General features: G+C 39.6%; 1 protein-coding gene across 1 annotated transcript in view; it reads right to left on the minus strand.

Annotated features, from left to right (window-relative positions):
- Positions 1 to 17178, minus strand: part of SEC24D (SEC24 homolog D, COPII coat complex component) — a 33771-nt gene extending 16593 nt beyond the window's left edge. The window contains exons 1-4 of the mRNA XM_067558690.1: positions 17059 to 17178; positions 10586 to 10710; positions 5077 to 5268; positions 4262 to 4355 (exon numbers count right to left, since the gene is read on the minus strand). Coding sequence (XP_067414791.1) covers positions 4262 to 4355; positions 5077 to 5268; positions 10586 to 10674 — 375 coding nt within the window. The 5' untranslated portion in view covers positions 10675 to 10710; positions 17059 to 17178. The remainder of the gene's footprint in view (positions 1 to 4261; positions 4356 to 5076; positions 5269 to 10585; positions 10711 to 17058) is intronic.
- Between the last annotated feature and the right edge of the window lie 4956 nt (positions 17179 to 22134).

Here is a 22134-nt window from a genome sequence, read left to right on the forward strand (position 1 = left end):
TCAATATTAAATCATATGTTGCAGGGAATGAGGGTTTTCCTTTTCATCCTGGATCACAGGATGAAAAATGAATGAAGACTAAAGTCAAGGAATCTTTGAAGAGCCTGAAAACAATAGCCTAACTCTGCTCATGGGATACCTTAATATTTGAGCAAAGCTTTACAGTTCAGCTAAAAGAAGGGTTGCTATTGTCTTCCTGAGCTTTAAAGATTCTTTGTGTTCAGCCTGCACAAACCTTGCTAGCCAGAAAAAAACCTTGTGCTGTCCAGGAATTGCAGTGAGACAAGGTGAGGATAGAAACAGACAACAGGGGAGAGGGCCAGGGTTCTCCAGTTTTAAACTCTTTGCTTCCAGAGGATTTCCCAATGGTGGGGGAGAGACACAGCCCTTCTGATGCTTCTGTGGTTGGGGATGGGAGATGACCCACCTCTCTCCCAGGGAAGAACTGGAAGGAAACTGCAAGTTTAAAATGTGCAGAATTTCCATTCCCCTCTGAGGGAATAACCACCATTACCCATCATAAATGATTGAAATGCAGAGGCATTCTTGAAATTTAATGATATCTTTATGGTCCTGAACCAAATTCAGTTGAGAAAAATCTTTCCACTGACCTCAGTGGGCTTTGGATCAGGCCCTATATAACATAGGGCAAGCCCCAAAAGTAAAATTAAGGGGTTTGAGGATGGTTCAAGGGATTGATAAAGGGACTCGCAGCCTTTCAGCTCGAGATAACACCTGCAAATATCATGTGGCTTGACGCTGACAAGCTGGCAACTGTTGGGCAACCTGCACAAAATAAGTTTGTGTTCTTAGTCCAGTACTTATTGAACAAGTGTTCCCATCATAAAAAGCTATCACCCTGATGGGAATCTCTGCAGGGAATCCAAAGACCAAATGGACATGGAAACAAAAAACTTTCTCAAGTTGTCCCTTCCAACCTAGGCCAGAGGCGCACAGATTATACCAGCCAGATCTTTGGTTGGTAAAAGTTAGCATATCTACGCTGACTTCAATGCAACTATGCTGATTTACACCTGCTGAGGATCTGGCCCTCTTTCTCTAAGTCCATTAATTCAGCATCTAGCATAGGTGGTAAACTGACTTTCAGAAAATGACCCCATACCATTGCCAGGAATTTAGGAGTTCTCTATATTCATCAACTGTAACTTCTCCAGATTTACGTATATTTTATGGACAACTTAAAAGAAACATTTTAAAGAAATGACAAATATTTTAAGCATAATTGCTAATTCCCCACTACCACCACCAATCTTCTGCCAAAATTTTCCCTTAGCTTCCATTTCATCTGCTTCTGAAGACAGTGAGATTTAACAACGGTATGAACTTTTTAATAATTGATAACAGCTGGCAGGATAGCAGTTGTTTGATTCTAATAGGAATGTTGTGCACTGAAGTCAACAGAACGGCTGGCAAAAGTGTGGGATGTTACGGATATAGGAACACAAAGAAAAATAAATAGTCTACTTGGCTAATAGGATAACTTGCAGACTAAAATGTATGCAAGAAGTTTCCAGATGGGTCCAGATAGATCTCTTGGACGTTGTGATAAATTCATTACTAGGTTTCTAATTTTCTTGTGTCTGCACCTAGTTTATATTTGTTTATTTCTTTCTTTCACTCATGACAGATGTCTTATTCCCATTTGGCATTTTTCTAAATTTCTCTACATAAATGCATAATATTTTTTAAAAGATTTTTTTTGGTAAAAATCCTAAAAATATTTAATGCAGATGAGCTACTATTCAGTTGTGTGTTTTTTGTTTTTTTTTAATCTAAGAAAAAGAATGAATGAAATGAGGGAAATGACTGATACCCAAAATTACACTGCTAGAAGGAAAAGTCAAAACTACCAGTGTCTAATATGTATTTAAAGTTTCTTCCCATAATTAAGGGATGAGGTAAATGCAATTATATTCAAAAAAAAATTTTTTACATTTTTTTAAACAAAATTTAGCATTTGTCAATAGTTTGAGATTGCCAACCCTTCAGACTGATGTCCTCAATTCCCAGAACAATGAATGAAGCAATGGTACAAGTTCTAACCCTGTTCTAATTTAATTGACATTTCTATCTAGAAGTAGTAAATCCACATTCATTTAACCCTTAATCCTCCTACTGACACTGCCCACTGGAGTGGAAACCAAAATTATAATGGCCATTTTTGTGATTTGTTTAGATATTAAAGTTCCTGATTAAAAAAAACCCCACATTTGTAACTGCACACTTCAGTTATACTTGCAATTCAGGTGACTATGCACACAAGCCGAGGGTGTATGCATTTAACAAAAAACAAACCAAAGTTTCCAGTAAATTAAATTTCACCTTGAGAAAAGCTGGAAAAATCAAAATTATACCTGGACTGTTCCACTGTCAAGAGAGAACTATATTCTGAGTGGACAGTTTCAAAATAAACTTTTAAATTCCTGGGGTGGCAAAACTCCAAATGACATTAATGGGGGAGAGGATTCCACTCCTTGCATTTTAGACATATGGCTTAAAAAAATGTATGTCAATTTCCTCAAATTATAAAATAACCAGCTTTTATTGAATCTTAAAGACAACACCTTATTTATCACATACATATTTCTCATGCTATTAATCAAAAAGTCCTTTTACTTTAGAGCTGTTCTTGGTTAAAGCTCCTCTGAATTGAAAATGTTAGACAGCTTTTCAATTTTATATTATATATATATAGTTACACACACACACACAAAATCCTTATGAATAGCAATGACTGTTCAATAACTGTTTTTCACAGGTTAATATCAGGGCCGTTCCTCTTTTTTGCAAACATCAGAGGAAATTACAACTTGTATAGTTCTGACTGGCAATGGTACTTTTTTAAAACCAAAAGTAAACACCATTAGAAAAAGGACCCGACAGAAGAACATATTAAATGAATACATCTTCTGTGCACACATACATTATGATACTGTAAAATATTTCTTGAGAAGAGCTATTAAATTGATAGCTCTAAAAGACCTAGGAAACAATCTACACTTTAGTGCAACAAGGATTATCCATTTTGTGGGTTTGTGCTTTATGTATACAAAGTTCACAGGTAATCAAACTGATTGTATTTTAAACCACTATTTGCTGCTTTCAGTTCCTGCAAAAGCTACAGTGCAGCCTGGTGTAGCATTCTTTTAATTGGCAATGTCAGCACTTCAGCAGGGATGTCCCAGACACATGGGAAAACACTGGAGATGCATTGAGTTCAGTGTATTTCACCTTCAGCTGCATGCAGGCTACTAAAACTCGTTGATAAAGAGGAAAATCCAGCCCTCTCTTGCCAAGCCAGTGCTCTGTTCAGTGGAACTAATGCAGTTCTGTACACAAACAAGGATATGCAAAGGGCTGAGGTCTGGGCAGAGCTGCAGGCCCCATCACTGCATTCGCCCCTCTTGTTCTCCCTACCTTACAAGGGTAAGGTGGCTGTGTACGTGTCCAGGGTACATTACTTAAGTTACTGGGGTGAAGTAACCTTCAGAACTGCCTCAAAGCCTGATCCCCTTCTTCTCCCAACTGTCCAGGCTGTCTATACAGACTGGGCACTAGGGTCTGCATTCACCTCTCTGTGAGCAAAAATCAGAAAACAGATACTAAAATGGAAACACCGATACAAACTTCAGTATGGTGGTTCGCATGTACTGCTATAACACCCTCCTACAACCTTTACTGGGGAGAACTGGAGTTTAGACTAGACAGCAGGGAATGAGAGGAGTCCAACAACACCCATGCATGGCACGGAGCCTCTCCCAACCCCCACTTTGGTTCACTGCTTAGCCACTGGCTGGACAAAAGAGGTGAGGCCAGCTGAGTGGCTGCTGTGTTCATTGCAATCACTTATTTAAGCTAAGCCCAGTCTTTTCAAAAGCCTTTTGTTCAAAACTCTCGTTAGCTGCACTGCCCTCCCTCCCCTTACATGTAGCTCTGCCGCTTTTGATTCTGCAGGTCTGACCCTTCACTTGTTTTTAGGGGTCAGGAAGGAATTTTCTTCCATTGGGCCAAACTCACTTGCAGTCCGGTGAGTTGTTTTTGTTCACCTTCTTGGCAGCCTCGTGGTGGCACAGCTAGGTTAGAAACAGTGGGATTCAAGGTTCATATCACACTGTTATGGATTGATTTGTTGCAACTTGCAGCCGATGTCCAGTGCGCGTAAAGGCTAACAGTGCTAGCGCCCAGAGGTAAATGAGACCCAAGATTGAGCAATAGAAGCTACAGAGAGGAACATTCTAACCTTTAGTGCTTCCATGCCAGCCTGGATAACAGGAGCAAAGACAGTCTCACTCTCATTAGTGTCTGCAAACATCTCTGGAATCTGGTCCAACAAGCTATGAAAAGGAAAAAAAGGATCAGTATTCCATCTGGTTAGCATACTTGTGATAATCCTAAAAATCTGTAACATACCAGCCTTTAATACAATAACTTGCTTTCCATGTAAATAAAATTGAAAGGAATTTTAGTAAGGCAAATTGTTCAATTTCCAGCCACTATAAAACAGTCTGAGTTTTAAATTTTACAAAATTTACACTTTTAAATTTAATTAGCAAAAAAATTGCTTGTGTCAAGTCACATACCCTGCTGAAATAAAAAAAAGCAGTGCAGTTTAAATATGGGGAATAACTGTGTACTAGGAAACCTCAGGAACATAAGATCATGGCTGGCTTGTAGCATGCATGTCAATGGAGTGAAATGCATGCAATATACTACAAAATGCCCCAATCTCTTATCCAATGTTTTGTAAGCAATGTCCAGTAGTTATGTTCTGTTTCACACACAGGATAAATTCTGCCTTCAATTTCGGCTTTGGAAAGGCCAGCTGATAGCTTTTTTCTGTGTTTCAGAACAGGAAAACTAGGAAACAGCTTTTCAAATGTCTGCTGGCCCCTGAGACGTTCAGATAAAACCAAATACAGAATAATCAGTTCTCTCTCTAATGCAGTGATCTCTCTAATTCCAAGATATCTGGCTGACTTTTTGGAAGGATCATGATTCACTGTAAGCCATTAACAAAGAATATTTGTATTCAAGTATGAAATATTTGCTCCTTACTTGTTCACAACAGATCGTGATTCCTGAAAGTTGACAAGAAAACCATCCAGCAAAGGAACAAAGACTTCTCCAACATCCGATACTACCATCATCTGAGGCTGCGCTAGGTTGCTCTTTATGTTAAAGAAATGGAGAATTTTGTTATAGGTGACAAAGCCAACTCGAATAGCTGAGGCCTCCTCTTGCTCTTCTCTGTGAGAAAAATATAAAACAGAACAACTGGAAATAATCTTGAAACATTTACTTCACAATAATAATTCTCTGAAGTGCCAGGGTGCTTTCAGACAATATCTGTGTGGTAGAACAAACAACATCATGATGAAACGTCCCAATCTTAGCTTTAGGTATAGTTAATATTACATCAATAAATTTAATTAGGTTAACTTCTTGTTTATTTGTCTTCTTTAAATCTATCCTATCAAATGTGCAATCTGTCCAAAGGCCAAGTCCCCAATATGCAACTGACTAAGGAAAATCACAATTTAAAAAGGAAATCCGGTTAGTTGAGAAATCTGATTTATTGGAAACAGATTAAAGTTCAATGATACTTAATGCTAATGATTGATGGCTAACGGAACAGTAATTCCACTTATTGGAAACATCTTCTGATATTTAATGGTACTTCAAGACTTGTCTGAGTCAATCTCATGCTGCTTCTTCCTGTTTAACTGCCACTTTCCCCTCCATCCATAACTGTGTTTTGTACTGTATAAATTGCTCACTACTACTTGCTTCTGGCTATAAGTTTGCTCCTATCATGTCAACAATGGATACTGGGCTGCCTTGCTGCATATCTCACAGCTGTCCCTCTTGCAGAAATTTTGCAAGAAGTAGGTTCAGCCCTTATTCTTATGAAGATAGTGCCTCTATAGATCCCTAGGCAGCAACATTATTACAAGTGCTAGCCTTTTTCCCCATTAAAACACAACCATTTTGCTTAAAAACAAAACAAAACAAAAAAACTTGGGATATCCAGGTTCGATTCCTGACTTCACCATACATTTCCTGTACGACCTTGGATAAATCATTTAACCTCTCTGTGCCTCAGTTCTCCATCTATAAAATGGGAATAACATTTCCCCATCTCACAGGGGTATATGAAAATACATTCATTAACAGTCACAAGACACTCAGAAGTTGCAGTGACAGGCCTCATATGTATTTAGATTGATTTTCCTGTTTACCTTAATCTACAACAGAAGTCATACAAATTAAAAGTGTCTGATTGCCATTTGTGCATGGAAAAAATTAACATGATAGAAAGTCACTAAATCCACAAACCAAATAGTGTAATTCTCTCAAACAGACTCCCAGTGGTTTCACTCATACACCCAGCAAAAATTTAATAGCACAATGCTGAGCAAAGTCTCACGTTACTAGGAACTCAAGTGTATAAAATTATACTATAGTATATATGCCAGCATGCTACAAACTTCTATTGTACTATGTAACAGTCTTGCATAATGGTTTTTAAAAAAATCGACCAGCCTAGAAACAACGTCTACTCATTACCTACCCTTTCCCATGATAAGAATGATGATAAAAACCACAGGTATTTTATTCACCCATCCAAATTAATAAATTACTCATCTCAGAAGAGAAGAATGTTGTCAGGTAGTTATAAAATTAAAATGTATTTGTCAACATAAATGAACAAAGTATATGATGTACATTCTTCATTAAACTCTGATTCACTTGTTCATTTGCTAATTTGCAAAAATTTGTTCACCCACAATAGATTTCCCAGTCATTAATGTAAGTTAGCAATATTTAACCCTATTTCAGTGTTAGAAAAATAGAACACATTCATATTTACATTTTTAAACCCTGTAGGTTTTTTATTCACTTAGCCTCCCAATCCACAAACATGTCACTCAGTGTCAAAGCACCAGACTGAAGTTTACCATAGGTTTAGCCTTCAAATGTTAGTTGTTAGCTGGACATTATCTCTGTCCTGAAAAGACTGGCCAGATTCTTACTGTCTGGGTATGCAATAGTCTATCATGTATTGATCTGTGATGTACTGAAGCCCCTCAAAACTGCACTGATAGGATGGAAACCACCATCACGAGGACCTGAGTGGTGCACTGGCCTTGTACTAGTCCTCTGCACCAGGATAAAATTTCCCTTCATGACCTAGCAAAAATCACAAACAGCCAATGTGCCACTCTCTAGAAAAGCAGGTCTCAGCATTCTCTACCCAACTGTTACAATAGAAAAACAGTTTCAGGACCTTCCCTCCCAATGACCCACAGAGAAAAGGAGACTCTAAACCGGTTCACAACATCCAGCTAGAGAATCCACACGCTGGAAAATAGCTGCCTTTCAGTGAGAGTTACATTCTGGATCCGCTTAAAGTCAATGGCAAAACGCCCTCTGATTTCATTGGAGTCAGGATTTGATCCTGATCGTTTGCAGCTGAATATCTTTAAAACTTGAAGGAAATACTTATTCCACAGTTAAAAAAAAAATTAAATCACATATTTATTTTATTTCTACTGTAGCACTGTCTTTATTTGGTGGCACAATTCTGACCATGGACACATATATGCTCCCACTAATTGGGCTCTGTATGTTTTGTTCTATTGCTCCCTGCTGTATATGTAGTTATAAAATAACAAGGTAAATTAACACTAAATGGAAGAACAACTGTAAAGGTAAGTTTTTAAATAAAAAACCCTCTTATTTTACTACAGAAATATTTTCTCAACAAATTAGCTGCTAGTCAAAGTGTATCATTATGCATTTTTGAGGCCAAATTTTCTGCTGGCATAACCCCACTGATTTCAGCGGAGTCATCCCAGCAGAGACTATAGCCCATTATCCAGCTTTTGGATAAGCCCATGATTACACTCCAGACATCCAGTACCCAAAAGCAGTGGGAGAAGGTTAAATAAAAACAATCTTTTATTACAATTCCTACTTTATTAATGGTCAAGCAATAAAGAGAAAATAGTTACATAAAAGAATCCTGACATGATATTTCCTATCAGATCTGTCTGTTTTCAAGAATCATAAAAACACAGAATATTACAGCTGGAAGGGATCTCAGGAGGTCATCTAGTCCAACCCCCTGCTCAAAGCAGGACCAACCACAACTAAATCATCCCAGCCAGGGCTTTGTCAAGCCAGGTCGTCAAAATCTCCAGGGACGGAGATTCTTAAGATATGTTAAAAATGAATCACCTATGGCGATTAAGAAGATTAATTTAAAACTTTAAAATATTCATTTTTTTGGTCTTCTAGCTGTAATTCTCATGTCACTGTAGAATGTTAATCTGACATTCTTGGCTCTGGGAACATAGCTGGATGATAAAAGGATTACTTTGATCAAAAATGAATCAATGGTCTATAGTTCCTGTGCTACATTATGACATATTTGGAATAACTTCACAAACTGCACCTCGATAGATTAATCATTGCAAATGGGAGGTTCTAATTCTCCTCTGCCACTTAGACAATGTTACTGATGTAACCACCAGGAAGGCTATTCCAACATTCAGTATCTTGACAAGGCCAAGGGATTAATAATGCTCTGCACATATATATTCTTTACTATGTTGAAAAGAAGTGCACACATTAGCTACTTAATCAAAGCACCCTTAAGCAACATGCATCTGGGGCAGTTCTGTCAGATGACACTCTTCACATATCACCTTAATAGTGAATTTTGCAGTTTCCTCTATCACGAGTCTAAAAATTAGTCACGGATGTGGAAGTGGGCAGCATTAGTGAACATGGCTCAAACAGGGCACAGTTCTCTTTACAGCCTTCTTGTTAGGAGTTTAACTCCTAATACTAAGAGCCTGATTTTTAGAGGTGCTGAGCATCCCCAAGTTCCAGAGACTTCAGTGCCTAAATATTAATTTAGGGGACTGGTTTTAAGCACCCAAATTTGAAAATTTTGGCCCAAATGTTTTAAGCAAGTAAGGAAACAACAGAGGCCTTAGAAACTCTAATCCCTTTTAACTTGGTATGGAAGCTGCCTTCCCAAGGCTCTTGGGGTAACAGTCCTAAATACCTTTGAAGATCTGGGCTTACTCCTTATGAATGTCACTGGCCTTTTCTCCTGCCTACCAATGAGCCATTTTCACAGGACTGCCTGGCATAAGCCCTTAGCTCCAACTGCCCTCAGCAGACATACTTCCTTACTACCCTAAACCTTGCCCCCATGGGACATGGTTCCCAGAGATATGGGGCAGAGAGTTTATTCCCTATCTGCTGGACCCAGCTGGGCTTCCATACCTCATCACAGGATAACAGCAATCTCTTTTCATTACAATAAAGGGAAAGAGCAAATTGTTTAGCCTCTTAGAAATGCTTATAGTAATTTTAATGAGGGGTGATATCTATTGTAATTTCTTCTCATCTTCTTGCAAAAGTTTTATCTACAGCAGCAGTGTGTAAAGATAAAGTGAAATTTGTGCTACGGCATGAGAAGAAAAACTTCTCAGCAAATTTTGTTAGACTGCCTTACATGGACAATGTTAATTCTCTTTCCCTTAAAGGAACTAAAAAGTATATGACAGCAATAAAACAATTCTTGAAGAAAATGAAGAGCCGGTATTTCTTTTTTTAATCAAACTACAGTATTAGGACCAGATCCTGCCCTGAAATTAGCTAGGACAGGCCTTCATACCTATCCAGAGTCCTGTTGGCCATGGCATTTGCATGTGTCTTCTTTGTACTGTACATGCACTTTGTATTAACATTTTCATGATAAATCATTTTTCTTAACTGTTTTTATCCAAGCTTCCTCAGGATCCCTGCTATATTAAGCACTTTTTATTATGACATACGCGCTCTTAAACATTTTCAGGGCCAAGACCAGACCTGCTAAAAGGCTTCTACTTGAAGCATTACAACTAATACCAAACTTTTCTGCCTACAATATTCTATTTAACAACATACAAAATCTTTTTCTTTTTGTAGCCTGGGAGAAGTTTTTCTCCTCAGAAGTGCACTGGTCAGAAATATCTGTTATTTAGAGGTACTGGCATGAGGGCTCAAATGGTAGTCTGAAAATGTCTGCTAATCAAAGAAGAGGTGTGGAAGAAAACAGAGCTATATCGTTAAAAACAGGTTTGAAATCCTAGTTCTGTCTGTCCTTTTTTTTAAAACCCAAACAGAGGTTCCAATTAATGAATTAACTATAGAAAGTAGACACACAAACAAATCTCCCAAAAATCTCTGGTATTCAATTGATAGTAGTGCTATTGCTCAGTGTTAGATTGGAAATAAGTTTCTAAAATATAAAAACCAACCAAATCTTCAACTTGCATAACTGCTCTTTTTCCCTTCAGACGTTAAACAAGCCATGGTGCCAGTCAAACTAATTTAGAACTGTCAACAATGCTAAATATTTGGCCTAGTGTCATCTGTCAATTACTGTCCTAATACACTTGCATCATAATTTTGATATTTTCTGAAGCTTTTTTTGTTTTCTCTGTTCAGCAAATGAGGTACTGAGCAGTGGAAAATTGTACAAAACACACGGTGATCTCTTTACCTTGGAAGTTTATACAGCACAGTCTTCAGCTCATTACATATGAGTTTAACAAGGCCGTTCTTTATGTTATTATATGACACGTCGATCATGAAGATATAGGCTGGTGGAGTTGGAGGTTTGTTGTTCTATAGAAAAGACAGACAATCATCATCCAAATACACAAAGCAAAACTGACACACTAAGTCCAACAAAATCTATAAACTGCTCAATCAGGCAATCTAAATAATTATTATTTGATGGCTGACACCTATATTAAAGAAATAATAATAATTACAAAAATGATGACCTAATCTTTGAAAAGCACCATCTTTGGAACAAAACATTACTACAGGATAATGGTCTCCTGCTGGTATAAAACATCAAGGTGAATACGTTTATCATAAATATTAAGGAAATTTTTCTGCAAACTTTCAAATGTTTAAATAATGTGTCTTTGGCACATATAAATCTATGTAATAACATGGATTCCTCAATTTACTGTCCATCAGCATTTGCACCAAAACACTAATAAGTTATAGGAGACCGATTAGAATTAAACAGACAGCTTGGTCACTTGCAATACTAACTTGTCAACACCTGCACTTTGACTGGTCGTGAATAGGTATGTTTTGTGCTCCAGCAAATCTTGACAACAGCTGTATTTGAAAACGCTGAAAGGCTTATTTAGGAATAAGCTGATTTAGGAATGAGCTCATAGCACTTACAGGTAAACAAGAGCTAGGCACCCAGAAACATATTGGGTTGGTACGGATTCTTCTGGGTGAAATTTCCTACATGTTATTTCTTACTTCATACTGTAAGTAATTTATAAATGATGAACATACTGTACTAAGATACACCATGTTTCTGTTTTAACATTTATTTATCAAGCTGTTAAAAAGTGGCAATGTCTTTTATTGAGCCAACTTCTGCTGGTGAGAGAGCCAAGCTGTCAAGCCTACACAGAGCTTTTCTTCAGTTCTGGGAAACATATTCAGAGTGTCACAGCTAAATACAAGGTGGAACAAATTGTTTAGCATAATTAGTTAACACATATTTCAAGGGACCATTAAAAGTGAAATGGTCTGTTAACACCCCTTCAATCATAGGGAAAGGAAGGGAGGGAAAGGGGAAAAAAAAGGCAGCTGGGGGCAGGTTTCTTAGTGTGTTATAGATTGCGGTAATAAGCCATAAATCCAGTGTCTCTATTCAGTCCGTGATTTTCAGTGTCTAGCAAAGTTATGAATTTAAGTTCTCAGGCTCATCTTTTGAAGATGATGTGCAAGTTTCTTTGAGGATGAGGACTGAGAGGTCAGGCATGGAGTGATCATTTTGTGAAAGGTATTCACCCACTGGGGATGGGGTGTTTTTGTCTTATTTTTCTATGTGAGTTCTTTCATGAGTGCAGTGATTGGTTTCTCCCATTTAGTTGTTATTGGGGCATTTACTGCACTGAGTGGACTGCACTTACTGCACATTGTGACTGGCATGTGTAGGACCCATGGCCAATGAAACGTGTGTCTTTGCAGGTATGAGTTGTTGATCACTGCAGCAGTGGAGATATGTCTGCAGGGTTTGCATGGGTTGTTCTGACAGGGTCTGGTGCAGCTTTGAGTTGGTGTGTCCTGGTCTTTGGGGAGCTTGTGTCTAATGATGAGCCTGGAGAGGTTGGGGAGGAGGGGATTGTTTGACGGCCAGAAGAGGGGGTTCAGGAAAGATTTCTTTAAGGATGTGGTTGCCATCAAGTATGAGTAGCAGCTGTTTAATGAGGCCCTGGATGGATTCCAGTGTGGGGTGATAACTGACAACTAAGGGCTCACAGTCGGAGAGAGTTTTATTGCCAGACTGAAGCAGGTTCTTTCAGGATATTTGGATGGCCCATTCCATGATGCAATCTACTTCTCTGGTGGTGTGTCCTTTTTTGGTAAAGGCGGGTTTTAAGTGTGTTTCATGCTTAATGAAACACACAGGTTAGAGCAACCTTGACAATGAAGTCCTTTATTCAGAGACCAAATATAGCACGGGCAACAGAATGTAATCTTCTCTAACCCTTTACCTACACGACAAATGATATTGCTAGTTGAGCTGTACTAGCAGCGCTCCCTAGTGCAGACACAGGATATGCCAACAGAAGTTTTTCTTACCAGTATAGCTAAACCAATTCCACAGACAAATTGGCTAAGCCAATAGAAGCACTCTTCTGCCAGGATAGTTGTGTCTACATCAGGGGCTTTGCCAGCATAACTGTGTTGACTGGGAATATGGATTTTTTCACACCTGATATAGCTACACTGACAAACCTTGGTAGTGTAGACCTGGCTTAATATGTTTCACAAAATGTTTTTTGGTTTTGTTTTGAAGGCACTGCTACAGGTGACAGAGTAGTTCAGTTTCTATTACTATTAGTCTTTAGCTTCTCTCCTAAGACTAGCAATGATCATTACTTAGGATCTAGTGTGATGGTGTTTTTGCTTGCTTTGTTTTTTTGAGGTGGACACCCATCCAGTAGGATATAGTCCGAAGCCAATCAAGTAGGCTGTTCCACAGCCATCAAATAAGTAGTTCCAGTCACTTACTGAGTCATATTTGACCTATAAATGATACTTTCTCATTACCTATCTCCTCAATTACAACATTTCCATCCCCCACACATTTACTCAACTTAAAATTATGGCCCTGATTCTCCCTACTCTTACATCACAGTAATGCAGGAGTTCTACTGATCTGAGAGGAAAATCAGGTCATGTTTTTACAAGCTGTTTTGACTTCAGTATTGGGACCCTACTTTAAAAAAAAAATGTTTTACTTTTGTAAATCTCATAGCAGTTTATAAAAATATCTTGGCTAATTTCTGACATACATATGATAGAAATGAGATGTTGCACTTTTGCCACATCCGCTTAACAGAAGCGCAATAATACAAAACAGCTGTTATTTGTTAATGTTTTCTGTAGCTGTTCATCCTCATCATTTGATAAGCACAAAGGAAATGATCTTCAGTTTTGGTCTTACATTAGATTTAGAAAAGAAATAAATTTTACTGACTCGGACCAAAGAAAAGAAGTATCAAATAATTCCATCTGATTCCCAACAGGCAATAGCTTAACACTTCCAAAAAAGCTTTATATTTCTAAAAGATTTTTTTTTTTTAAATCGCGAAACAAATCCACATGAATATTCACTTTTGTTACAAGAAGGTTATAATAGCAGGCTCCTTGACAAAAAGCTACTTATCAGAGATCCTGAATGAATTAAGCTTTATGACAAGAAATTTGGATATAAAACTATTACCTGAAGATGCAAGAATCAAAAAGGACCATATTCTAGAACAGATAACAGGCATTTTGAAAGTCTTTTAATGGATACACCCAATAGAAAAATTAATTTTGAAAAGTTTATGGGACAGCTCTTCAGCTGCCATAAATCAGCACAGCTCTATTGATTTTAATGGAGCTACGTCAAATTTACGTAGCTGATGTTCCTGTCCTATATTCCTATTTAATTCTTGATTACAGCTAAATGCACCCAAAGCTACTTGAGCTCACTTCATTTCTGAGACCTAATCCAGATCCCCGTGAAGTCAATGAAAAAGACTTTGGATCAAGCCTCTAGTATAGTGTTTCTCAACCTTTTAAGTAGCAAGTACCCCCTAACTTCTGAAAATTTTAATAAGTACCCCAACACTTAATTTTATATTTACAGACTAATGTGAGCCGCATGTTCGAAGAAGGACTGAGTATATAAGGCCATGATATAACAGATGTCAGATCTAGTGTGGGTAGGGTTACCACCTTTATACCAGGAGTGCACAACTCAAGTATGTACCTGGGCTAGAGGTGATGTTGGCCAAAGCTAGAAGGCTTTGAGCGGCATGCCAATGCTGGGGAATATAAAGCACCCTGCCAAATTTTATGCCATAGATTTGAGAGGAGGAAGAGGTGAGAGAGAGACAGGAAAGGAGAGCGAGCGAGAGAGAAACAGGAAAAGAGGGTAACTGGTGAAATCTGGGACTGTCATAGTTATCAATTTCACTGCTCAGCTACAGCAGTGAAATTGACAAGTTTTCTGGGCACTGGGCTTTGAGCCAGGGAGGGGGGCTGCCACCTGGGCAAGTTGCAGGTGGCTGCCACCTGGCTGCCCACCCAGGCGGTGGGCGACTGCCACCCAGTCCGAGCTGGGGGCAGAGGAGGCTTCCGCGCCAGCTGGGACCCAGGGATGTGGGCAGGCAGCTGCTGCCCATCTTCAAGACGGGGCGCTGGAGGCTGTCCCTCGGCTTGAAGCTGGGGCATGGGTGGCTGCCACCCAGCTGCAAGGCCAGCTTGCGAGATGCAGGAGGCTCCCACTGAGCTCCCACTTGGGAGCTGGGACCCAGCAGGAAGCAGGGGGCTTCTGCCCACCTCCGCCAGAAGCTGGCTGCTGCCCGCCTCCCAGCTGGGAGCTGTGACAGGGTGGGAAGTGAGCAGCTGCAGCTTGGATTCCCAGGACTGTGGCGGCTGCTGCCCACCTCCCAGCTAGGAGCAGTGACTGGGCAGGATGCAGGAGGCTGCCATGCACCTTCCCCAGAAGCCAAGGGCTGACACACACCTCCCATTTGGGAGCTGGGACCGGGTCAGGAGCGGGCTGCTGCCACCTGGCTTCTCCAGAAGTCAGCAGCTGCTGCCCGCCTCCCCTTCACTCTGTTTTTCCCCTGCCTGTGTCTTGCGTACCCCCAGGAGTACGCGTACCACAGGTTGAGAAACTACGCTCTAGTGAACTAGAGGGTCAGCTAATCAGTTTGCTGAGTTTCTCAAGCTTACTAACAACATAACACAGGTTTACTAAAATCTTAGCAATAAGTTGATGTTCTGAAGCCGAATCCTTGATTTCAATGGAAGTTAAGGGCACACAAGACCATGCAGGCTCAGACTGAATTCTTAAGCTTATGATTTTGATCCTGCTCCCATTGGAGCTAATAGTTTTGTCTATCTACAATGAGAACTGGATATGGATGTCTTAGTCTCTGCCCAGGATGGAGCTCTATCACACCTGACATTGTGTGAAGTAAGCTAAAAGCTAGTAAAGGCATGTTCAAACAAGGATTTAAATACTTCATATTTGGGAAAAATACCAACAAGTTTTCTCAAATAATTTTGTGTGTGTGGCATGTGTGTGAACAAATCTAGGACATACCTAAAGTGATAAGCCTTTTTTTGTCCATTTTGGTCTTGACTGTGGAGGAGAACCCCCAAGGCAGATCCCTACACCTGCCCTGAGCCCTCCTGAATCTCATGGGGCTTCACATGAACATAGGGATCCAACTACTCACTTCTCCTTGAAGGATTAGTGCCCTTATGAAAAGAATTCTGAGGTATAACTTTATGTTAACTAATATAAATAGCCAAACACAGGTTTCTTTAAGTGGAAACACTCTATCACTGCTCAGACACTAATTGTCACCAGTTTAATATTAAACAGGAACAATGATCAAACATTAGTCCAACCTGTATTCAGAGACGTGGTCTGCTAATTTTTGTTAATTTGAGAAAGTTTTGTTACTTACTGTTAAATTCAGAAAGATATTTACTTAATTGATCTCACTGCAAGGGGAAAAACATGAATATTAAAATATACCATTTTCAACGTGTCTTGATTTTACAAGAGATTTAACAGGTAGCTGCACTTTATTTTGATCCACACTTTTCTGAATTAAATTTACATTAATTTTTGGCCAGATTTCTGATAATGAGTTTGATAAGCAATTACTGACCTCCCCTCAGAAGAAGACAGAAAAATCTAAAATGTTCAAGCTCTATTGGGAATCCTCCTAATCTCCCCCTTCCCTCCCATCTCCCCCCCCCTCCCCCCAATCCCCTTTCCCATCTACAGTTTAAGGGCCTAACCCAAAGTACACCGAAATCAAGGGAAAGATTTCCATTCACTTCAATGGGCTTTGGATCAGGCCTTCACTGAGTTCATAATATAAAGACCATATTTCTACAGCTAACATAATGGTCAAATGTGCAACTATTCATTTCAGGGAAAATTGGTAGGACAAATTCCTAAACTGAGATTTTCAAAGCAGAGAATGAGATTTAGCCACACGTCTGCCTTTAAAATTTATGGAAGATACGTGACTAACACGTGTCACTGCTTTGAAAATCTCAACTGTAGCCACTAGAAAAGTGCCATGTAGTTAGGACCAAATCAAGACCCCCGCTGAAACTTTGTGGATCCACACACTTTGCTGCAATGCCTTGTAATTCTTATTTGACAAGTCATATAATTCAACAATGTTATAACAGAAACCATGAGCAACTATGTTAATTGGGTGGGGAAAGGCGGGGAGTTAGTTTTGGAACATCATTGTATGCTTCCATCTACAATTTTGAAAATGTTCAAAACATTTCAACTTCTGGTGTGAACTACAAAAGCCTTTATTCTGATTTAGTATTTAAAAGGATTCAGTTTGTTTTGACACAATTTTGTAAACAATTTTCCATGCTAGAAATACTTACTCTGCAATAATCCAAAGTAGCAACATATTCATATGATCCCAGAGATAACTCTGGCCTTTCATAGTAATCTATTCTTCTGCCAATGTGGTCCAGATGTTGAAAAAAGAACGGAGGAACTAAAGAAACAAAAAAATAGTAAAAGTAATTTTTCTTCTTTTAATAAACACAGCTGAACCAGTGCAGTCCCCATTTCACTACTCAAGGAAGGTGTGCAAATGCTTAGCTGGGCAACAAATTTTATGTGGAAACAAGCAGCTTTAAAAAGAAAAAAAATGTTTTGTGCATATTGTTACATGTGTGCTCCTACTGTGTTTAAATGACTGGATGTATATACCCTCTCAAAAACCTAAATCTTCCACATACATCCTGCCCAAGCTCAAGTAGCTGGGGATGGTACAGGCTGGTTCAATGGAGGATGCAAAGGAATCTGCCTTTCCAAGGATGCAGTGACAGCAGAACTACTCCATGCCTGCTACTGCAAACCCAAAGCTGTCGTAGTTCCAGTGACAGCAGCTGATGCATTTGCAGAGTCAGAAGCATCATCTCTCCATCAGCCAACCCTACACCACCCACAAGTTCTGCTCCATAGAAGGTAGCACTACAGGGTTATAAATCCTGGCTTTCTGTGCAGTAGAAATGCTTTTGTTCCACTATGTCAGGAGCATTCTACAATCATATAGAAGAGAGATGCAGGACTTCACAACTACAAGTAAATGATAAATTACACTGTAAGATTCTTGATAACCTTAGGAAATGAGTCCTAAGAAGTTAAATAGTTGCATCTAAATTGTAGGATTAAAGGTTGTAAAGTGTTTTAAGACTCCTGGATGAAAGGCAATGTAGAAGTACAAAGTAGGATTTAAACTGATATTATAATTCAAACTTTATAATATTTACACTGTTTATAATGGACACAGTATGTGTTTATGAGAATTTAAATTGAACAACAAACAATTGCCACTTGCTATCTGCTATACTTTGCTCAAAAGATTGAGCTCCAAGCCAAAAAAGTGTTGGCATGAATCTTTCAAAGTTCATGTTTCAGAGCCGAAAAGATTACTGTATTAGGGAAAGCACTATACCACTGTGATCCTGCTGAGGAAATCCAACTTGATACAAATGTCTAGAAAGACTAGTTCTGGCAAAGACTTGGGATCCAGCCAACAGCAAAAGAAAGCTTACTTATGAGTCACATGCAGTACACTTGTACAAATATGGCATGGTATCTTCTGTGAAAACCAAGTCTTGTCACAGTAAGATTAATAGGTGATTTAACCATTAAATGCATGGTCACGGACATAACTACTCTTATGCTGTTCTAAATATTTATTCTTTGCAGGGCACGTAGGCATTTTTAAATAAATTTATTTTCATTTGAAATTCTAGCTAGCAGTTTAGAATAGAGCAAAAATATATCCTGTGTTGACAAAGCATTTTAAAAAAGAAAGCTTTCTGATGAAGCTACAGGCTGGATTTCATTGTTTGGTGTGGCTATATTTTGTTACAGTACATTTCATTTTAAAAGTTGCTTTGACAAAAGGGCTTTTCTGTATATTTTCTTCATAAACTATTTTTGAAAATTCTGATGGAATCCTACTGGGTACATCTCACTAATAATTTTCATATGCTATTTAGAACAACTAGCTGAAGGCCCATCCTATGACAGGATGTTGTCAAGAAATCAGCTTCCACTTGTGGTATTGCACATCAAATGTAGGGCCCAATTCTCTGTTCTGGCTGCATGGTACAGGAATTGTGGTACAATAACAGAGTGGTGTTGAAGACAAAAGTGGCTTTACACCATGATTATGCTGCTCTTATTCTTGGACTGTCTGAGGGCTGTTTAGAGCAGTCTCAGGGGACAAACTTGTGTCCATTTGCTTCACAGCATGGGAGAACGGTCAGGGAGCAGAGGCACTCTCTAGACATACCCTCTTTCCACTGGGAATGCACCCTATGCCAGCAGAATGCAAGGGAAGTGGCTTACAGCCATTACTCGGGCTAAGTCATCTTGAGATTCATCCTAAACTGGATGAATTCCTTAACTGCTGGTTCTACTAGGTTTATGGTGCCATTGTGGAATGGAGCAAAAGGGCTATAACAGAAAGAACTGTTCAATATTTCTATATGTTCAAGGCCACAACATTACAGAATGTGTGTTTTAATTATTGCAGCTTTCTGTCTCCTCAGCACTGAGCTGTTATTCTCAGTTTAAAGTGACAATGAAGAAATCCAATTCCATATTTTACCCCCACAAAAGAAAACAGAAGAATTAAGGTCTCACCAGAAGAGCTCTGCTGAACTTTATTTTTTGTAATGTAGTATGTTCAATTACCAACACTTCTTCAAAATTGTTCAATTATATTTCCTAAAAGCTTTTCTACCAATATGAGATAAAATAACTTGATCCTCATTGTAAATGAGAATAGTTTGCCTGATTTCAACAGACCCAACCTGATTTGCAAACACTGAGAATCTGACCTATACATGTTTTTTTAAAGTTAAAACTTACAGCCATATCCTTCACTGAATCCTGTGGAATCACAGAATTAATCATAGAATTGATTATAGAATGCCTGGCCTGAAATTAATTATAGAGGGCCTGGCTGAAACTGGGTAGCCTGAACTGTGACGGAAGCCCTCAGGTTAAATCACTGACAGGATGCCCCAAACTGAGACTGAGATAAAGATGCTAAAATCCCACAGGATGTCTCAGGACCACCATTTAAATGCAAACTCCTTTTGTGAACTCTAGCCCTTTTGATGTCTGTAAACCGACATCTCCTGTTTTGATAAGTACCAGTACCTGCCCCCCTTTGTCTTACTGGCCCCATAGAAACTCACTCCATGCAAATTAGCATTTGAACAAGTATTGTGTCACCACCCATCTTCGGGTGTGAGCCAGGGTCCCTGAAAACTACATTGTATACTCAAGTGACTCACTGGGCGTTCCTGTGAGGGCATCTGGTGTGCCCCACTGTGCACTGATTATCTTTCCTGTTAAGTATAAACTGTTAATCCAGTTCCACTATACGATCAACATGTAAATGAACCTAAGCAACCCCTATATAAGTCTTTTGTATCTGGTAGCCAGGTGAAGTACATTTGCCCAGCATCCAGACATGCTGCTTGACTTCCCTATAGCCACCTGGGTTTTCCCTATGGCTATAGTATTCCCCATAGCTATGGTTATGTGATTGTGTGTGTGTCACAATTAAAGCTGCACCCGATCCAACTCTAAAATGTAGCAGTGTGACTTTATATTTCCTCGACAATTTGGTGCCGTGACTCGGATCTCCAAGCGCTAGCCTCACCCAGGAAGGACTGCAGATCGCTCCCCTTCAACCCTTCGGCGCCATTCAAAGGTAAGAGACCTTTTAAATCTCTATTTGGGGTTTTGGAGGAGGGCTGTCCGTAGGCTTCCTATTCGAGAACAGCCAAGCGAGATCCGAACTTTGTTAAGGATCAGGGTGAGCTTTAAATTGTCTGTGTCTGTCTGTCTGTCACTGGAAGGCGCGCCAGGGCTTTGCGGGCTGCGAATCAAATTCCCACCTCGGCAGAGCTAACTGTGGGCTGTGGATCAAATTCACACCTCGGCAAGTTGTACTGTGGGCTGGAGACATTAGGTCTTCACCTCGACAGTTTTACTGTGGGCTAGGGACGTTAGGTCCTTACCTCGACAGTATTGTGGGTTGAGGACGCTCCCCAACAGGCTTACTGCGGGCTGTGGATCAAATTCACACCTCGGCAGTATTGAATGCGGGCTGTGGATCAGATCCTCACCTCGGCAGATTTAAGGATTTTTTTTTTCCTGCAGATTTAGGGATTTTTACTGCAAGCTGAAGATGGAAATCTTTACCTTGGCAGGTTTAGTTTTTTCTTTTTCTTTGCAAGCAGTGGGCTGGCCCCCCACCTCAGCAAATTTTACTGCAGGGTTAAGGACTAAAATCCTCACCCCAACAAGTTCAAGCATTCACACCCAAAACATCAAGGGGTGGGAAAGTAATATGAGCCGTTGACCAGGTCTTGGACTAAGGCAAGTTCTAGCAGCCCTGATTCCACTGCAAGCCTTGTTGGCGCTAACCGGTGTGAGTCAATTGCAAGGGGGACTTGCCTGAACCTAGTGACCCAATGGACAGGCAGAGCATTTGTAGCCAAAAGGCTATCCCTTTTTCCCTCCAAATCATGAGCCTCCAATAGATCCGTTGTCCAAATTGGACTCCTGTGACTTTTGGGGGACCCCTTCTGTGTCTTGTCTCCTTTCCCTACCCCTCTCCCGCTAAATAAGCGTTCCATCATCGGGTTCCTTTCACCCCAGCAGCATTACGGGCTGAATTGAAGTGGTGTGGATCCCTCAATAAGCCATCCCTGTGTGTGTGTGGGTAAGGGAAACAAAACAATCTAAGTAAGTGTCAGGTCCCCCAAAGGGAACCTCACAATTCCCCAATGTAGAAACATTGATTTGAATAAGATAATGCATTTAAGGAAAGTGCTAGAATCTCATGGATCCAGGGTATCCCAGTTATAAAATGCATTTTTAATTAGTATATTGAAGCTTCAAAAAGGTCACCTACTTGAAATCTCAAAGCCTCCCAGTAAAAAAAAAAAAAAATTAGAACAGCAATGGAAGGAGGTTCGGGTCTAACATCTGTAAGACCCCTGTAAATGTTTGTCTCTGTCTCTGTATGCCTGTCAGCATGTGTGAGTGTGAATGAAGGTACCTGTGTCTCTGTAATTATTGTGTTAAGACTGTTTTCTTAAGTGTTACATTGTTAAGACTGTTTCCCTAAGTAAAGAACTATATTAATGTTACAGTATTAATACTTTTCCTATTGATACTAGTTTCTGTATTCTCAATAAGGGTGGCTTGTTGCCTCATCCCCTAGAAAAAGATCTTGTGATATTTGCTATTTGGGTAACATTAGAAATTCAAGGGGAGAACAGTAAGCATGCCGTTGTTGTTGTGAATATTGGGGGTGCACACCCAAGGAAACTGTCAGTTTCAACAGCGCAAGAAGTCTGCTGTTAAAATCCCTATTTGTCAGTTTAAGCAGCAGTTTCAGCAGTGCAAGCAGG

This window comes from Emydura macquarii, unplaced genomic scaffold (genome assembly GCF_026122565.2).
Source record: "Emydura macquarii macquarii isolate MOO-44397 ecotype Brisbane River unplaced genomic scaffold, CSIRO-AGI_Emac_v2 contig_2171, whole genome shotgun sequence".
Lineage (NCBI taxonomy): Eukaryota > Metazoa > Chordata > Testudines > Chelidae > Emydura > Emydura macquarii.